Raw genomic sequence first — 16405 nt, 5'->3', positions numbered from 1 at the left:
GTGCGGCTGATTTATGGCTACGTTCTATCCTCGTGACATCTCCTTCACTTCAGATCTAATACCAATCATTTACATACCGTGCCACTTGCGAGTCGGTGAGAAAACAGTAGCTCTTTCTTTGGCAAAAGCCATTCATGAGCTATAGATGAAGACACAGCGAGCCTGTCAACTCATTGAAAGTCGAGGGGGTCATTACTCAGTCTGACTCACAGTGTCATCTTATACTGAACACTAAAATCATCACACAGTAACTTAACTCTCAAAGCTAGGTAATAAATATATCAGGCAAGTACCAAAATTAGTTGAAAATAAAGAGCAAGAGCTATTTTAATTTCATCCCATAATGCATTTCATTGGTTCTTGCATGCTGGGGGGGGACTGCAATGCTGCCTCTGTCCACTAGAGGACCCAGAGGAGCCTTAGAGGGAGGCTGACAACATTGCAGCCAGAAATATTAACACAAATTAACACAAGACTTTTTTCTTGAAATATTATGTCTTCTTTCATGGCTTTTTCTCATAATATTAAAAATTGATTCTTGTAAAAATATGTTTTTTATAATACTAATTTATGACCGTAAAATGAGAAATTCTTTGTCATATTATGATTTCATTCTATAGTTTTTCTTGTAATACTCTTACTTATCCCATACTTACTTATACATACATACATACTTCATCCCATAATGCATTTCATTGGTTCTTGCATGTTAGGGGGGCTGCGGCAGGGTTTCGTCTCATCGTATTATGCAAAATGGACTTTTTAATGATGTTCTCAAAGCAGCATGTCATGGTTATGGTTTATTAGTTTCAGACACGCTTAACCTTGTGTTCCCATCGCCAGTTTATGAGTGCCAAATGTGTGAAAAATCCATGACCTCCCTTATTGTTTGCTCCACTTTGTATGTTGAGTGTTTTCATGATGCGTTGAATGAAAAATGTCTTCCTGGTGGACATGATGCAGCCTCTGACCAGTCCTTAGCTCCAACAGGCTTTGCTACACATCTCAAAATAAATCCTGGAGCTTTGCCAACTATCTGTCAGTCAGCCTTGGAGGTAGAAACTCTAAGTTTCCTGGAGATACACAAACACAGCTCATTAGCATTAAAGCTACAGACGCATGGAACTAAAATCCCTTTAAACTGTCTAAATTCCAAGATCAAGGATACATTTTTAACATACTTCCAATCCACGATTGTGATATTTATTGAAAGTGGACGTGATTTGTATAAAATGGTGACATGTGATAGCATAAATTGAGAAACGACAGTGGCTGGTTTCAATCAGGACCGAAGCTTGGGAGTGCTGTCAGTCCGCCACATCCCTTTTTGTTTGAAATGATGGCTAAATAGCAAAAATAATGTCATTTAATTAACAACACCGGAGAGCAAAAGCAGGTGGGTTTCACATCCCTTCCAGCTTAGTCATCACCGCTCGAAGCTCATTCATCAAGCGGCTGGGGAGAATCTGCTTGATTTAGCCGTCAACAACTGGCTGCCAGTGTCCAAATCTCCGTGGTATTTGAAAGATGGGCGTGGGGGTGTTGAAGCATACCAGAAAGAAAGAAAGAAAAACAGGGTGATAGTCTCATTCAGATCATCATCCTCAAGTGGCTGCTTGTGTTGCATTGATTATGGTATGCCAATGGTATGCACTACACGCATATTTTGGACTCCCCGCTTGTGGAGCGCTGCATGAACAATGCACTTTGTATGTCGGCCATTGTTGTCCCGGACCTTTCCTTTTGACAATTCTTTGTTCTTTTTTTCATGCTTTTTCTCTCAGCAGTTTTGTCAGACATTCCTTTGTCTGGAAAACAGTCAAATACTGTACGTACTGTACTCTGTTATACTACTACCATATATAATTTACAGTATAACAACAGGCTTTTATTACAGGGTTGAATGATTTTACTACGACAGGCACAATCATCGCTAACCAAAACACAGACTACTGTTGCAACTGTAAACCCCAACACCACTTCCTGTCCACACGACATTCGGGTCCCATTTATAGCAACACATTATGTCTTATACTTATGTCTTAAATGGTGTATTATTTTGTCTACTATAGTAGATAATACAAATATAAAGGTGATATAGGTTGTTCATTCATTCATTCATTCATTTTCTACCGCTTTTTCCTCACAAGGGTCTGGAGCCTACCCCAGCTGTCTTGAGGCGAGAGGCGGGGTCCACCCTGGACTGGTGGCCAGCCAATCACAGGGCACATATAGACAAACAACCATTCACACTCACATTCATACCTATGGACAATTTGGAGTGGCCAATTAACCTAGCAGGCGGCATGGTGGTCTAGTGGTTAGCGCGCAGACCTCACAGCTAGGAGGACCAGGGTTCAATTCAACCCTCGGCCATCTCTGTGTGGAGTTTGCATGTTCTCCCCGTGCATGCGTGGGTTTTCTCCGGGTACTCCGGTTTCCTCCCACATTCCAAAAACATGCTAGGTTAATTGGCGACTCCAAATTGTCCATAGGTATGAATGTGAGTGTGAATGGTTGTTTGTCTATATGTGCCCTGTGATTGGCTGGCCACCAGTCCAGGGTGGACCCCGCCTCTCGCCTGAAGACAGCTGGGATAGGCTCCAGCACCCCTCATGAGGAAAAAGTGGTAGAAAATGAATGAATGAATGAATGAATGAATTAACCTAGCATGTTTTTGGAATGTGGGAGGAAACCGGAGTACCCGGAAAAAACCCACGCATGCACGGGGAGAACATGCAAACTCCACACAGAGATGGACTATAGGTTGTTATTCATTAAAAATGTTAATAAATAATAATTTATAGTGACGATGAAATATGCTATATATGTCAGATACCAGGCTAGCCTTTATGGACTGTTGCATGATGGCCACATAAACCTTTTATGCCGCGATATGTTTTGGGAAATGAAGTTCTGGCCAGGCTTTGTCAGAGGCTAATAGGTCTTCCCTTTTTCCTTGGCCCCCGTCTCTGGTTCTCATGAGTCAATAGCTCTCTTGTGGCACATTGATGGATGGACCACCCTTTCTCCATCCTCCACCCCCTGGACCCTCCACCTCCGCCGCCGCCACCACCGCCGTCGTCGTATTTAGCTCAGCGGAGGGAGCTAATCTCCCGAGCCCTTGACTTGGGTGTTTTACAGTTAGTCGTCTAAACCATTAAGCCCTGTCCCATAAAACATAATGGAGTGCTTGTTCGTAAATACCAGGACTTTGCACTTCCCCTTTAAAGCCGTAGCGCACTTATAAAACACCTGTTGTCGACATTTCACCTGTGCATTCGAGGCCATTAGCCTACTCAGATGGGATAATGGATTGTCAGATTATATCTTTTTTTTTTTTTTTTAAGTATGTTACACCAAGGAGTTCATCGCTTTATGCCTGGTGAGATGGCGGTCGTTAAGTTGGCAGAAAGGCAGCCATGAGGATGTTGCCAAATTTCTGCCCGATTAAGAGCATCCACTTCAGGGAATTGGGGGGGCCCCATTGTCCTGTTAAATCCTTTTGGTTGTTATTATTGTTATTATGATTACTCCCAACTTCACTCTGAATCGGAATCTGCCACCATTCCTTTGCAAAGCTGGAATTTTGAGGACAAGTGTCCACGTCTAGGCACAGATGAACAACAGGGTTTAGGGGCTGTTAACCCACTCAGTTATATATGCGTATATATAGTATATATATAATATAGATATACTTAAACATTTCAACCCTATGGCTTCGACAGCGGTGCGGCTAATTTAAAATCACTAAAATCATCACACAGTAACTTAACTCTCAAAGCTAGGTAATAAATATATCGGGTAAGTACCAAAACGAGTTGAAAATAAAGAGCAAGAGCTATTTTAATTTCATCCCATATTGCATTTAATTGGTTCTTGCATGCTGGGGGGCTGCAATGCTGCCTCTGTCCACTAGAGGAGCCAGAGGAGCCCAGAGGGAGGCTGACATCATTGCAGCCCTAGAATTATGTCAAAAATATTAACACAAATGTCCGAGACTTATTTCTTGAAATATTATGTCTTCTTTCATGGCTTTTTCTCATAATATTAAAAATGGATTGTTGTAAAAATATGATTTTTATAATACTAATTTATGACCGTAAAATGAGAAATTCTGTGTCATATTATGATTTCATTCTATAGTTTTTCTTGTAATACTCTATTACAAATAAAATACTTACCTTAAAATGACTTACTTTGTGTAATTTTACTGTCATAAAATCATGACTTTTATTATTCTTGTTATAGTATACTTGTATTATTTTTCCTCATAATATTACGTCTTCATCCTTGTGAAATAGGGACTTTTTTCATGAGTTCTAATTTTTTTCTTGGAATATTACAACTTTATACTTGTGATTTTCTTTCCTCATAAAATTATTTTTATTCCTTCATTATATTGCAAATGTGTGACTCATTTCTTTGGCATATTCTGACTGCATTGCCACAGAATTATGGTTGATTTTTCTGTGTTTCTAATTCTTCCTATTTTCATAAAACTATGACTTGTCATATTCGGACCTCCTTCAGCTAAAATTGTCCTTTTTCTTGTAATATTTGACTTCATTCTTGTAAAATGAAAATGTTTTTGTAAACAGAGTCATTTCCTGGAAGAGGTTGTTTTTGTAAAATGATGGCATTTTTCTTATCATATTACAACTTTAGTTTTGTATCCTACAATTCCATCTCTCCAGCAAAATGACATTTCGTTTTCCCGTTAAATGGAGCGCTACCATTCCTTGGTTGAGGACAAGTACCCAAGTCTGGCAATAAAGGCCAAGATGAACGATGGGGTTTAGGGGCTGTGGTGTTAACCCACTTGAAGTTCTATTGGCCGCCAGTGTGTCATTGCCACGCCAGCTCCCTCAGCGCTGGCCCGCGCTTCCTGGATGGAATGTATACGAGGCACATTTATGGCTGTATATGAATTATACATGGGTGTAAATGGATTAAGTCATAATCTCCCTTTTAAAAGCATGAATGCAGCAGTTTCAGTCAACCTCTAGCAGATTCCGCCACCTTTTCCCTTTACGCTTTCCAATTCTCCATTGAAAAAAGCTGCTGAAAAGCGTCGCGGTTAAACGCACGCAAAATAGTTCCCTCCCCGCCGTCTGATGTGAGCTTCGGAGGCGTGGTGAGGCGCAACCATGTGACGGAGTTCAGAGGAGGAGTGTGACAGGGTCGGGGTAAACCCGAGTAAAGGGTCATTAGCGCCCATCTTTGAGAAAGATGTGAATGGACAGACACAAAGACGCAGTCAACTCCTCCAAACTCTTCATGCTACACAAACACTTCTACAGACATGCCCAAGTGGCAGCTGATCAAAGCTGCTTTTCTTGCAAGAGTATCGAGACGACGCTTGTAAATCTACAGCTTATGCAGACGCTGAGGTGCGCTGAGGACGCTTAAATCATTCCCACTGCAAAAAGCACAAGATGTGTGTCAAGCCGGCTAATGCCTTGTTGCCTTGATGGCCTCATCAGTTGGACGCGCTTACGAATCCAACTCTATGGCCAACCCAAGTTACTAAGGAAAACAAGGACATTCCTGAATTAATGGGGAAATTGACCCAATTTATTGTCTTTCTGTCCTTCGATACGACTGTACGCAATGATGTTATATTTTGAGGGATGACTTTATATCTCTTATACACTTCCAAGTCATTGATTGTGAAAGTATAATAGTCGTCATTAGGCAATGCCAATGCTTTACGGTTATGCCACTCATCCATCCATCCACCCAAATCCATCCATCCACCCACCCAGCCTTCCATCCTTCCTCCCACCCACCCATCCATCCTTCCATCTATCCATCCATCCACCCATCCTCCCACCCTTCCTTCCATCCGTCCATCCTTCCACCCATCCATCCATCGATCCATCCATCCTTTCACCCATCCATCCACCCACCCTTCCATCCATCCATCCTTCCATCCTTCCATCCTTCCGTCCATCCATCCATCCCCCATCCATCCATCCATCCACCTACCCACCCTTCCATCCATCCTTCCATCTATCCATCCATCCTCCCATCCTTCCATCTGTCCATCCATCCACCCCACCCATCCATCCATTCATCCATCCATCCACCCACCTACTCACCCTTCCATCCATCCATCCTTCCACCCATCCATCCACCTACCCACCCTTCCATCCATCCTTCCAGCTTATTCATCCATCTTCCCACCCTTCTTTCCATCCGTCCATCCACCCATCCACCCACCCACCTACCTACCTACCTACCTACCTACCTACCTACCTACCTACCTACCTACCTACCTACCTACCCACCCTTCCATCCATCCTTCCATTTATCCATCCATCCATCCACCCTCCCACCTTTCCTTCCATCCATCCTTCCATCTTTCCTTCCATCCACCCACCCATCCATCCGTCCATCCACCCACCCACCCATCAATCCACCCATCCATCCATCCATCCATCGATATTCTAGGCCCCATTTCCTCACTAGGGTCGCGGGGGTACGCTAGAGCCTATCCCAGCTGACTTTGGGTACACCCTGGACTGGTCGGCAGCCAATGGCAGGGCACATATAGACTACTTGTCTTAGGTCATTTTTTGTGAAGAAAGTATGACTTTATTGTAACAATTAATGCTATTTTTGGAAAAGTTGTAAAAGTTCCACGTCGGTAATAAGATATGGTATTGCGCAACAATGTCAACACCCCTCATGTTAAAGTGGCTAACTTATATTCATAAAGTTGGGTCAACCTTTGTGTTTTTCACTCATGTCATTACTGCTTCAAGCTAAAATGACAAAGTAGGACTTTATTCTGGTAAAACTGCCAAAGTTACTACTTAGTCTACCGTTTATTTCTGGAGCCCTTCCATGGCCATCCATGTAGCGATGCAGTCAGATTTATCCATCAAAACTTTGTGTGGACTTTATTTATTAAATACTAGCTAATACCTTAACCGAATTGCCAGGAGGGACAATTTTCTCACGGGCGTATTTCCTGTAAAAAAAGCGCTGCCAAACACCACTGTTAGCCACTTTTAAATTGTTTCCTCTAGGTGACATTGAACATACGCCGCCAGTCAGCTTGCTTTTACATTTGGATTCTAATATCTTATGCAGACACTTGCTTTTGTAACTATTCACTCAAAAGCACGCTGGCATGTCTGCGGCTGCCATTTTCAGAGCGTTGAATGGAATAAATGATACCGGGGGTGTTGCGGTATGAAGACTGGGATAGGAAATAATAGGACACGGCAGTAAGTCAACGTAATGAACAAATTTGTTGGGTGGAAATGATTCCATGTAGCAACTTATTGTTGTTTAACATAGAATTACATCATAATCCGCTGAAGTAGATAAAAACAGCTGATAATTTGTGCCATGTTTGGGTCTGGTGTCCATTCAGCAGATGCAACGCATTTATTGACACTTTGAAAAGATGGCTGCTCTCACTGACGCCGTCTGCCAGGGCCACCGGCCAGGCTTTAATTTATTCATGAAATGAACGACAGTTTGACTGTCTCGTAGCGCTGAGTGATGATGCGGTTAGCAGTGTGCCACCTTTTGCCCACCGGCGCTCGGCCCCCACATCGGAAGACAAAAGCTTCAGTACTGGCGGGCTTGTTGAAAATGAACGCCTCAGGAGATGATCCCAATCAAACGGAATAATAGCAGCAAATGTTTTATTGAACTGGTTGTCTTCCCAACATAAAACATGTGTCGCCATGATGTTCACAAGGAATTGCGGCTTGGCTATCAGCGCTGCTACAAACAAGGGAAATGAAGGCCCTTGCTTGCATTTTGGGTTACTGTTTATTGGTCGCTGGCACTTCCTAGACAACAGCCTCAACATGGTTCAATTTCCTCTCGATTACACAAGGGTGCAATAGCGAGGATTTAAAAGCAACGATGACAAATGGTTCAAGTGGCTTCAAATTGAAAGTGCATTGCCGTGTTCCGAGGAATTCCCTTTATGAAGATCTTTCCTTCCTGCAAACTATTCCTTGATCTGGTCTACTTGGGCAGAAGTTTTCCGCGTCAGTCTGTTTTTTTTTTATTTTTATTATGTTCATATTCCCATTCCAAAAAAAAAATTAGTCACAGTGTTGCTAGAATATAATGATCAATTTATGAGTATAAGATTATCTTTGAGCTAATGTTTTGACAAGAAAGTCATAAAAAGGATTTTACAAGTGTCACGACATAATTTAAACTATTTGCTGCCAATAAAACACATTATTAAATTAAAAGGTCTGACAAAATAAAATATATTTTTTTATTTGTATGTTTTTAAGGGACATAAAGTACATTTTTCTTGTAAAATTACTTTTTCTCATGATGTGCAAGTCTCATGAAAGGCTGACTAACCTTTGACATAAAAATAATATATATATATATATATACGTATATATATGTATATATATATATATATATAATAAATATTGAGGACAAAATATATATTTCAAGAATAGTGATGTAATGATGGCGAGGAACTCCAAATTTGGATGTCATAAAATGGTACATCGATGAAACATTAGGTTACATTACATTGAGTTCTCCCATGCTGTGTGGAAGTGGTACAAGTGTCACGACATAATTTAAACTATTTGCTGCCAATAAAACACATTATTAAATTAAAAGGTCTGAGAAAATAAAACATTTTTTATTTGTATGTTTTTAAGGGACATAAAGTACATTTTTTTTGTAAAATTACTTTTTCTCATGATGTGCAAGTCTTATGAAAGTCTGACTAACTTTTGACATTAAAATAATATATGTATAATATATATAATAATAATAATAATAATATATAATACATAATATATATAATAAATATTGAGAAAAAATATTTGAAGAATAGTGATGTAATGATGGCGAGAATTTGTATGTTGTAAAATGTTACATTGCTGATACATTAGGTTACATTATATTGACTTCTCCCATACTGTGTGGAAGTGGTACTTTTTGGTTTCTTACTTTGCCCTTTTTCCCCCACTCAGTTTCAAACCCTGTCTAAGTTTAGAACAAATCAATTAGAGGCTAACGAGTTAGCTGAAGTACGTCCCTGTTGAGATCCTGTGCATGAGTTGGGCAATGTGTACAAAGATAGCGAGGATAGATGATAGACTTCCATTTTCCATCCACATTCTGCCTTTTTTTTGTTGTGTTGCTAATTAATTTTTGCAAAATGTTGACTTTATTCTTTAAAAATATCAACTTTTGTCCTTCTACTAAACATTCTCTCCTTAGTGTATGCTTTCGATGTCTTCTCACGAATGGAAACCTCCAAACTAAACATGTTTAGTATTAACAAGCCTCTTCTTCTCTGCGTTTGTTTTGTTTCCATTTCCCAGAGCCTATCTGGACGTGAAAGAGCTGAAAGAGATTCTGCACTTGGATGGCTCCACTCACCTGAACGTCTTCTTTGCCAACTCCTCTGATGAAGATCTAGCGGGGGTTGCCACTTGGCCGTGGGACAAAGAAGCCCTCACGCATTTAGGTATAGAAGACACGGCATGCATGATGATGCAAATATCCACTCTTGATTTGGGCTAATTATAGTCGGAGCCCCAAGCAGCGTCTTGTCTTTATCAAGATTATAATGAAGCCCATGCGGCCTGTGAATAATGCATTAGCTACTTATTGATCTTCTCAAGGGACCATAAGTTGGATATACTTTAGAGTAGTTTATGTACAGCTTGTATAGCAATATCAATTCAATATTTATTGTCTAAATGGATGCTGCTACACAAGTGAGTAGCAACATTATAATGTCAAACACGGTGATGGTCTGGGGCTGCATGAGTGCTGCCGGAACTGCGGTTCATTGAGAGAAACCATTTCCCCTCTCAGGTGGAATTGTGCTGAACCCGTCTTTCTACGGTACCTTCGGCCACACCGACACCATGGTGCACGAGATCGGCCACAGTCTGGGACTCTACCACGTTTTCCGAGGGATCTCGGAGATCGAATCCTGTAACGATGCGTGCTTGGAAACGGAGCCCTCCATGGAGACCGGAGATCTGTGTGCAGACACTAATCCCACGTCCAAGTTCAAAGGCTGCCACGATCCAGAACCGGGGAACGAAACCTGCGGTTCTCCGCATTTCACTCACACGCCTTTTAACAACTACATGAGTTACGCAGGTGAGGGACGTGCCCCGTTTGCCACGTCTTCATGAGGACAAGTTCGTAGAAATGATGCGGCAACCTGAGGTTTTGTTTCCCTGCAGATGATTCCTGCACCGACTCTTTCACCCTCAACCAAGTGGCTCGGATGCACTGCTACCTGGACCTGGTTTACCAGACCTGGCAACCGAACTCCAAACCCCCTCCGGTGGCAATGCCCCCACAGGTGGTGGAGCAACATCACAACTCCTTCACGTTGGAATGGTTCCCACCCATCTCGGGACACTTTTACGACAGGTGAAATTACCTGGATAGGCTTGAATTCTTTGTTTCTGTCATAAAATATTTTTCCATTTAAGTACTACGTTTTTCTTCAACTTTGAACCCTGCAATTTATACAGTGATGTGGCTAATTTATGGCTAACTTCTAGACTTGTGACATCTCTGTGACTTCAGAAGTACTACTAATAAATACTCGGTCGCTCACGGGTCAGTGAGGAAACAATCGCTCCTTCTTTGGCAGGACTCGATCATGAGCTTTCAGTGGACGTAATGAGCTGGTCAACCCTTTGAAATCACAGAAGGTCATTATACGTACTGTCTATAGCAGTATAACAACTGTTTGACTGACGGTGTCATTTTTCAAAGAAGAATGTACTAACAACATTACATTCATCACACAACAACTTAACACTCAAAATATGGATATACAAATATACAAAGTGGCCACAGTTTGAGTAAAAAAAACAACAAAACTTTTCCCATAATGGCATTGTGTCTGAGCAACACATTCATTGGGACTCTGCAATGACGTCAGCTTCCCTCTGGGCTTTGGGCTTCAGATCCTCCAATGAAATTGTTTTCTCAAATGAAATGCAGTATGTGAAAACTTAAAAATGTTTTTTTCATGTTAAACACATATTGATACATGTTTCTATATTTCTGTCGTACAACGTTTGAGTGTTAAGGTGCTGTATGATGAATTTAATGTTGTTTGATGCCAGAATTTACGCTATGGGTTTTTTCTCAACATAAATGTTAACCTTTTGGGGGTATGTAGGGGGTTTGTATTTCTTACAAGCTATAACAAGGTCCACTGGAATTGCAAATTCTGAATTCCTGAGATTTCTTCCCAACATGGAAATATTAGGTTTTTCTTATTATTCTTATTATTGATATAGTCTGCATGACGTGCGTTTGGCCTATATCTAAGTTGGTTGCTGTGCCTGTCTGTTGGTTTCCTAGAGAATTGGGATCAGTGTGCGATAAATGCACCGAGGGGCGAGTTCTACTGCAGTACGCCTCCAACTCATCATCCCCACGACCGTGCGCGCCCTCTGGTCACTGGTCACCGCTCGAGGCTGAAGGTAGCGTGTCCTCCGTCCTGTACAAGCGTTCCCGATTGTAATAAAAATACATTATGAAGACGCCGCACCTCACAATGCCAAATATGCTGACACCGAATGGAGGTTTAGCTTTGTTGGCTCTATGAGTCAAAGCTCCAACATTGCAAACATTTGGTCCACTGACTCATCTCCAAAACACGCACTCATTCATGAGGATCAAGATTTAAGGTACCACTATTCCCACCTCCCATGTCAGAAATGGAATTCCCCGCTTTGCGTGGGATGTAAGTGCAATAAAAGCTGACAGAAGTGGGATTTGAGACATTTTTTGGTGCTCTGATTATAAGAACTTTACAGGGATGAGGTATTTATGTTATTAAAATACTTTTGTCCCATCTGTGCGCTGCTGCAGCACTTTGAGCTTTTCACTATGCTAGCATCAAGCATTTTGGCTCGCTATTATGAGCTACAGTGGCGTAGACCACCACCACCTTTTCAGTTCAATTTCATCACTACTCATCTCCTCAACATTCCTGAATTATTTTATAATCATCATTAATCACTACTGGATTACTATTTTTGGGGGGGTCTTAATCTCAATTCAAATCAAATAATAATAATTCATAACACACTACCAATGAAATACTGTGTAATGTTACATATAAATAACAACTATTATGTTTTCGGGGCGGGCTGCAAGTGGTTAGCGCGTAGACCTCACAGCTAGGAGACCAGGGTTCAATTCCACCCTCGGCCATCTCTGTGTGGAGTTTGCATGTTCTCCTTGTGCATGGGTGGGTTTCCCGGTTTCCTCTCACATTCCAAAAACATGCTAGGTTAATTGGCGACTCCAAATTGTCCATAGGTAAGAATGTGAGTGTGAATGGTTGTTTGACTATATGTGCCCTGTGATTGGCTTTTGCCCGAAGACAGCTGGGATAGGCTCCAGCACCCCCCTTTGTGAGGAAAAGCGGTAGAAAATGAATGAATGAATGAATGTTTTCGGTGCCGCACGGTGGAGGAGTGGTTAGCATGTTGGTCCTGGGTTGGAATCTCTGCTTGTGCATCTCTGTGTGGAGTTGGCATGTTCTTCCCGTGCGTGCGTTGCTCCCCTACATTCCAAACCCATGTTAGCTTCATTGGCTACTCCAAATTGTCCATAGGTATGAATGTGAGTGTGAATGGTTGTTTGTCTATATGTGCCCTGTGATTGGCTGGCCACCAGTCCAGGATGTACAACTTAAAAAATAAGCATGATTATTTTTTCTCCAAAGCAAAATTGAGTGAATTCCTCTTCGGTCCTTTGACCACATTTCTGCGGACATGGATGGACTAGTTTAGTCCTAATGTTTAGTCCTAATGATGTGTAGCTGTAAATGAGGAATATTTAGATTGAATGTAGTTGTGATGATGCTGTTAATGTTTAAAGTGATAGTATACAAGCCGGGGGCCCATTACTCATGCCTTATTACACCTATTTACTACTTTGGAGCTGCCCTCTTCCACATATCAACTCGATGCTCGCAGTCCTTCAGGCACTTTGCCAAACAGACGAACCAAATACGTTTTATCCCATGTGTGTGTGTGTGTGTGTGTTTGATGTATAGATTATTTAAAGTCACTGAACCTTGCCTTAACACCGGCTATAATGTGTGTACCAGAGGCAAGTCTGGGCTTGTCCAACGTGCTCCGTGTGTAAACTGTACTCAATTTTCCTTCTTGGAAGGTCTCCCTGATTGTGTCAGCTCCCCGTTTCCTCTTAACTCTGCCCCAGCCCCGGCATCTCGGAGGACTCCGCAGCTGCTGGTTTTTGTGTGTGGGGTTTTTTCGGGGGTGGGGTGGAGTGGTGGTGGTCTGCAGTAGTTTCTCACTTCTAATGCACGCATAAGCATTCATTTGCATTTAAAGTATATGGGAAATAAGCAAGTTGCATGTGTGTGCATTCATGAGATGAGCGTTCATGCATGCACTTGGCACCTCATGGCAGCACTTCTCATAGAGGGTCATCGAGTACCTCTCATAAATTTTTACTACTCTATGCCCTTGGAGGGACATGGCTGGAGGGAAAACCAAAAAAAGAAAATGCCCTCCGCTGCAGGAGCGATACAAGAAGAGGTTGTGTGCCGTAGAATTAAAATAAAAAAAAAAAGGGTGCGTTCACACTTGTCATGTTTGGTTCGGTTAAAAGGAACTCTGGTGCTATATTTACCATCTTAAGTTTCATAAAAAGCTTCTATAATATGCTTTTAAAGAGGACCGTTGCCACACACGCTCGTCTGTGTCGCCTTCACATTTCAAGACCCATCTCTCCATCGATCTGGGTCAGCTGCTTTGGTGCACACCGGGATTTTGGATGCGACAAGAGACAGTGGGCTTCCTCTGGTTTCCATGTTTTTGGAGCATTTGGTAATGGTAATGGTTTTATTTCATTTGAACATGCATCAGATTACAATTGAATGCATCACATAATCAGTTCACAGTTCCACATGTCCAAAAGGAGTAGGAAGAAGCAAAGCTTATTAAATCCTACCCCTCCACCTGGTACTTTTACAATCAGCAACGGTTACATTTGTTCACTTCCTGCTTTCCTAATATAATTTAAGTTTTTTTTTATTTTTTCATTTAATTTTAATTTTAATTTTAATTTTAATTTTAATTTTAATTTTAATTTTAATTTTAATTTTAATTTTAATTTTAATTTTAATTTTAATTTTAATTATTTTATTGGTTCAAGACTCTTCGTCCTTGTATTTAGCAAACATCAACTGCTTGTATTGTTTCTTGAATTGGCTCATCGTTGTGCATTGTTTGAGGGTCTTACTCAATCCATTCCATAGTTTGATTCCACATACTGAAATGCTATGGCTTTTTAACATAGTCCTAGCATAAAAGTGTTTCAAATTTAGTTCTTCCCTGACGTTTTCTATTGTTAGTTTATAATGCAATGTAATAAAGATGGAGGTAATTTGCACACTTTTTTTTTTGAGGTAACAGTGCCCACCTCATTATGCAAACGGGTGGCCCACTCGGCCCAGACACCTTTTGGTTCGGCAAACCGCAAACACCCAAAACCCAACCAAAAACCAAAAACGTCAGCTTCAGTTGGAACCGACAGGGAACCATGGCAGTGGGAAACCAAAGCTCTGAGAAGCAGCTCCCAGAAAGGAAACCAGACTAGCTGAGGTCCTCTCAACCAAAAGCAAACATGACAAGCGCGAACGCAACCTGAGAGTTTTGGTTCAGCAAAAACTAAACAGAAATGAGAGAAAAATCAGAAAATGTAAGAAAAAACGCGTCGGAAGTGCTGTGATCTGTCGCTTTATGCACGGTGCTCTTTAAAAGTCGATTTTAGAAATGGCCTTTTGGCATTGCACGTAATATAATATCAAGGATTTCATCCCGAAAGCTGACCAATCAAATCCTCACTTTATGCATATGTTCTTTACCCAACAGCAAAGTGTTCAGCAAGTATATCTTTTTCAATTTTTGTACAGAACCGCAGCCTGAGAGACTTGTGTGTGTGGTTAGCGTTATTCACAAGTAAGCAGACTGGCTTGATTGGAAACAGCAGTGTGCAACACACACTATGTACTCTATATGTACTGCGATGTGTGGGGCGTAAAAAATGTCCCAGTGAGGCTCAGAATCAACTTTCCGAGTAATTACAAGCACTCTCAAGTGTGGCATAGGTTCCCTTCTCTAGCTGCTTCGTGTAACACTGCACAGATTTTGGAACCATACGTTGATTTTAGGTACCAGGGGTCTTCAAGTCGTCACTTCTTAGTGGCCTTTCTTAGAAAGCATAATGCCGGCCTGGATATATCTCCTCTGGGTTCGCTCAGCCTCCTGCCTCTCTGGACAGCATATGGGTCAGCATGTTGGTTATGATGGTATGGTGGACGGGCACCAGTGTATATCCATCCATGTGTTCTGGTTCACTTGGCTGGTTGAAAGTTTATTCGCAAAAAAACAGACTGATACCATTGATTTCCTTTTCCATACGGTACTATGAAACATTCAGGCTGGTACTGGCGATACCAGTATACAATACCGTATAGAGTATAATATTACATTACGGGATACATTTGAAAAAAAATGCTTTTTTTTGTAAAAAAAAAAAAATGTAAAAATTGTAAAAAAAAATTATAAAAAATGATTGATTCATTTTCTACCGCTTTTACTAACGAGGGTCGCGGGGGGTGCTGGAGCCTATCCCAGCTGTCTTCGGGCGAGAGGTGGGGTACACCCTGGACTGGTGGCCAGCCAATCACAGGGCACATATAGACAAACAACCATTCACACTCACATTCATCCCACATTCCAAAAACATGCTAGGTTAATTGGCGACTCCAAATTGTCCATAGGTATGAATGTGAGTGTGAATGGTTGTTTGTCTATACGTATGTGCCCTGTGATTGGCTGGCCACCAGTCCAGGGTGTACCCCGCCTCTCGCCCGAAAACCCCCGCAACCCTCGTGAGGAAAAAGCGGTAGAAAATGAATGAATGAATAATAAATTTAAAATAAATATAAATTTATAATAAAAAACAAAGATGACAACATACATGTTTTTTTTAAACAGTTAAAAAGCATCATAAATGTTCTCAGTTTTGAAAATTGATTGAAAACTGATCCAACATGAACTTGTAGACAGTCCAAATTTCTTCTAAAATTATTATTATAATAATAGATTTTTTGCTAAATAACATAAAGATCAAAACAACATAGTTCATATATGGTCTTAAATACCTGCATAAATGTCTGAATGGGTCATTCTCCCGCTTTGGTGGTGCAGGAATGTACTGAAGGTCTGCAAAGAAAGCGGAGCCTTAAATCAGTAAATCGGCGTGCCAAAGCAGGAGTGGAGCCCACCATAACAGCTGATTTTACTGAAGTAAGTGTTCTCAGTGGCTGTTCTACATGCTAAATTCAATCAAGCACGACCTGCAG

The 16405-nt window shown here is 41.2% G+C and overlaps 1 protein-coding gene across 2 annotated transcripts in view; it reads left to right on the top strand.

The window, feature by feature from the left end:
• pappaa (pregnancy-associated plasma protein A, pappalysin 1a) overlaps positions 1-16405 on the top strand; it is a 91238-nt gene that overhangs the window by 11284 nt on the left and 63549 nt on the right. For both annotated transcript variants that reach the window (XM_058065038.1, XM_058065037.1), the window contains exons 3-6: positions 9336-9481; positions 9835-10128; positions 10215-10407; positions 11356-11477. In XM_058065038.1, coding sequence (XP_057921021.1) covers positions 9336-9481; positions 9835-10128; positions 10215-10407; positions 11356-11477 — 755 coding nt within the window. The remainder of the gene's footprint in view (positions 1-9335; positions 9482-9834; positions 10129-10214; positions 10408-11355; positions 11478-16405) is intronic.

The sequence above is a fragment of the Doryrhamphus excisus genome, chromosome 2 (assembly GCF_030265055.1).
Source record: "Doryrhamphus excisus isolate RoL2022-K1 chromosome 2, RoL_Dexc_1.0, whole genome shotgun sequence".
Taxonomy (NCBI): Eukaryota; Metazoa; Chordata; class Actinopteri; order Syngnathiformes; family Syngnathidae; genus Doryrhamphus; species Doryrhamphus excisus.
Note: the sequence above shows the minus strand (reverse complement) of the source record. Positions and strands in the feature narration are given on the sequence as shown.